Source organism: Apium graveolens, chromosome 3 (assembly GCF_009905375.1).
Source record: "Apium graveolens cultivar Ventura chromosome 3, ASM990537v1, whole genome shotgun sequence".
Taxonomy (NCBI): domain Eukaryota; kingdom Viridiplantae; phylum Streptophyta; class Magnoliopsida; order Apiales; family Apiaceae; genus Apium; species Apium graveolens.
In genome coordinates, this window is record NC_133649.1 from 283,232,236 (window position 1) to 283,236,034 (window position 3,799).

General features: G+C 39.6%; 1 protein-coding gene across 1 annotated transcript; it reads right to left on the reverse strand.

The window, feature by feature from the left end:
* Positions 1–432: 432 nt before the first annotated feature.
* LOC141715090 (G2/mitotic-specific cyclin-2-like) lies at positions 433–3,149 on the reverse strand. Its single transcript, XM_074518574.1, has 10 exons — positions 3,121–3,149; positions 2,584–2,646; positions 2,426–2,474; positions 2,225–2,332; positions 2,025–2,144; positions 1,694–1,783; positions 1,399–1,617; positions 1,199–1,300; positions 659–837; positions 433–577 (listed from the first exon to the last, which is right to left on the reverse strand). The coding sequence occupies exons 1-10, from the start codon at positions 3,147–3,149 to the stop codon at positions 439–441; spliced, it is 1,098 nt and encodes a 365-aa protein (XP_074374675.1). The 3' UTR covers positions 433–438.
* Positions 3,150–3,799: the final 650 nt, after the last annotated feature.

The window sequence follows — 3,799 nt, forward strand, 5'->3', positions numbered from 1 at the left end:
AGGGATGTTGTAGCTTTAGTCTCGACTGTTCTCATGATTAGTCATTGTTTAGTTGCAGATCTTCTAGTAAGTAGTAATAGTAACGATCACAATTCTTTTAAAACTTCATTTGTCTTGACGCTACATCAGATTGACAGTAGAAATTATACATCAAGTTACAAATGTCTTGACATATAATGAAAATATATAAACTACTTGTATCATTTCAACAATCTTATTTTAGAAATTTTAAGATGTCAGCCTAGTTTATGGTATATACCCCATACGGCATCATTTCCGAAACTGGGCATTATATTGATTTAAGTAAAATTTGAGAATACATAAAACTATAAAAATATAACATCAAGAAAAACAGATCATTATCACAGAAGGCAGCTAGCCCCCTGGCTCTGCAAATCTAACTTATGCAGACCAATCATATTGAGTCCCTACATAAAATCAGCAGTCCAGCAGAAAATGGGCAGGTTCTGTATTTGTAGCATATCCATAGTTAGCTGTGTTGTACTTCCGGTAAACAACAATTAGTTTCCCCTTGGCTGCGTTCTGATGAAACTCAACCATCAGCCTGGAGCATTTCCTATAAAGTACGAAACAAAAACAACTGCTTAGTCTTGAACTCTACATATAAAGGAAGAGTAATAATGTTGAACCTACTTACACTACATCCTCAGCCTTGTACTGAGTTTGTCTTTCCCTCATGTTGCTCCATTGAGCTGCCTTCCCAACAGTACACTGAGCAGTGAAAACAGCAGCTGCTGCTAACATCGACGGTGGAAACTTGACCATCTCATACTCTACCAAGCAGAGCTCGATTATGTAAAACGCAAGAAACTCCATCTGGTTCAATATCAACGATAAGGTTCAGGGATTAAATTTAATATTTTGCATTCTATAATATAAAAGGCCCACCCCGACTACAGCAAGCATAGATATTTACATTTACATCAGTCATGGAATAATATATCGTAGGAATATCAAGGACGGATCTTTTTGTCAGGTTGAACAGCTTTCAGGAACTTCGTCATGAACACATATGTAGCTGAAATTTAAAGTATATTTTCTATTCTATGGTAAGCAAGTAAAATTAATGCTCAACCTGACTCGAGTAAGCACTGATTATAATTTCATTAGAAAATGTCGTAATTGTATGGGTACATTGATCGTTCTATTATGTGTGGAAGGAAAATTAAGGACCAACCTTACTGTCGGATTGAGCAGCTTTAAGAAACCTCTTGGCAAACAAGTACACAGTTGGAACCGAGAAGTCGTAGTGAAACTTGTTGATCATCAATTTTTCCAGCTAGTTGGAAGTGAGAATATCCAAATCCGATTAGTAATTACACTTGGATCATGTTAGAAATTATGTAATGGCAAAGGGAAACATGTTTTTGATAATACCATTTGAACCTCATTCCTGGTGTATGCATTGTCAGATATCAGGATGAGATCTTTGACAAACGGTGCCAAGGGTTCTTCATATATGCTTGCAAGAAGCAAGGCCGTGACTCCAACAAGCTGAAGTGTTTTCCCTACCACGGGGTGCATAGCTAAGAACCTATCGATCAGATTGACAGTCAAATACAAGGTCTCAGGCCTCAAATCAAATTTGCAATGGACCTGCTCATTCCATCGAAGTGTTAATAATGTTTGCTGCATAATACTTAACATTGTAAACGTTCACTTTTATACTGACGTCAATCAACCAGTCAATGAGAATCCCTTTGAATTTCTCATTGATATGGAGTTGACTTGCCATGTAGTTTGGTGGCACACAAAAAGAATTCTACATTAAGGATACAATTGAACAGTTAAGCATATAAGAATTTAGCTTGCATATGCTCCAAATTATTGAATTGTTCTATAGACGGTCCATTAGAGAGCATATATAATCATCTTAACAGGTACCACAAGCTCAAGTAGAGAGTGAAAATATAGAACACTATTATGTACAAGACATAATTTCTTAGAATTTACGAAAAAACTATCAGAGGGAAAGTGCTACATGTTCCATAATAAGCGATTACCTCTACATTTCTGTAGTATTTGTAAAGATCATCCATGTACTCGACAACATCAATTGGATCTTTCTTGTCATCCCCATCTATGTCCATATCATCCGCATCTATCACATCCATTACGCCGTCCTATAGAAAAAAGTCATAATGAAGTCTTGTCTAACACTAATAGACGAATAAGGTAACAAGACAAGGTAAAAGCATCATACCTTTAGGTCATGTCGTGCAAGCATAGGCTCGGGAAAACTGTCTCTGGCCTTGTATACATTCAGATCAATTACAGAACAATCTGTTTTGATTACTGGTTGCTTAATTTCCTATATCAAAATAATCAAGCATTAAAATTATATACTACTAACTTCCTTTTTCAAAGATGACGAAGATTATAACTTGAACTTGTTAACAAATACCTCAGCTGAAATTTCATGCTGCTTGGCGGCTATTTGTGCATCAAACGTCCTAATTCACCAAAATAATTTTAAATAAATGCAACTCACAATATCAAGATTAAAGAGCGCCAAATAAAACTATCATTATATAATCAAATGCCTTAATTGCGAGTACAAACCTAGTTATTCGTCGATGAAACAGTGGAATCTGATCCACATTGTTACCACAAATTGCCTTCTTTCTGAATTAAATAACAATACAAATGATCAAAGGTCGGACTTGATAACTCCGGTGAGCGGAGCGGCTCCTTCCGACGCCATTTCTGGACCTTCTGGGTGTGAATGAGTTGTAGCTGCTGTTGGGAGCCTGCAAAATAACACCGGAGGGGGGTTTTGTCCCCGTGGCGCCTCCGGTGTAAGAATAAGAAGCTGGTTGGGGAAGATGAAGATAGAGAGACTAAGGTGGTTGTGTGTGTGAGTGTGTGTAATGAAAGTGTTTTTTCTAACCCCTAAATCCTTCATCTTTGGGGGTATATATAGCCCAAAGGTAGGGTTTCGGAGTTGGTACCTCTAGATCAGGACCGTTGGTTCTTGGAGGCGGAGGACGCCTGACTTGGGTGGATTGCATACACGTGTCCAAGGGAGGACCACCTTTAGTGTGTCCTAACGGCCTTCTGACACGTGTTGATAGCTGTCATCGTCACGTGCCCACGTACCCTTCCTTGGCGGGTTGTGGAACGTGCATGTGCTTGCTGGGACCCCCCTCAAGGTGATCTTGGTTCTAGGTTGGATCCGGGTAGCTAGGTGATCCAGGTCATGGGCTGGAACCTAGTTTGGAGAAGATCCAGGTCATGGGATGATCCTGGTTATGAGATGCTCCAGGTCCTAGGTTGACCCTGAGCCCGGGTCTGTCCGCTTGATTGCCCTGGGTGAGGGGGGTCTTGGTCCGTCAATTGAGCCTGATACCCCTTAGATCCAGGTTGGGACCCTATCCAAGTTGCTTATACCCTATTATTTGCCCCCCACTCCCTTATGTAGATTTTCTAGATGAGGGAGTAGAGTAGTTTTAAATAGTTGTTGTCTTTGTGAGAAAATTCTGCTTCTCTGTTGCCCCCCAATGCGGGTGTTTTATAGTATAGACAGATCCGGGTTCTGGTGGATAAAGTTGGCTATGAAAAAATTCTGCTCCTTATAGCCCTCCATTCTGGATTAGGTATATATGAGACCAATCCGGATTAAGAAAGTGAGCTTGGTTGCTTAAAGAAAATTCTGCTCCTTGTAGCCTCCCAATCCGGATTAGGTATATAGGAGACCAATCCGGATTAAGGTAGGTGAAGTTGGTTTCTTGGAGAAAATTATGTTCCTTTAGCCCCCCAATCCTGATTAGGTATATAG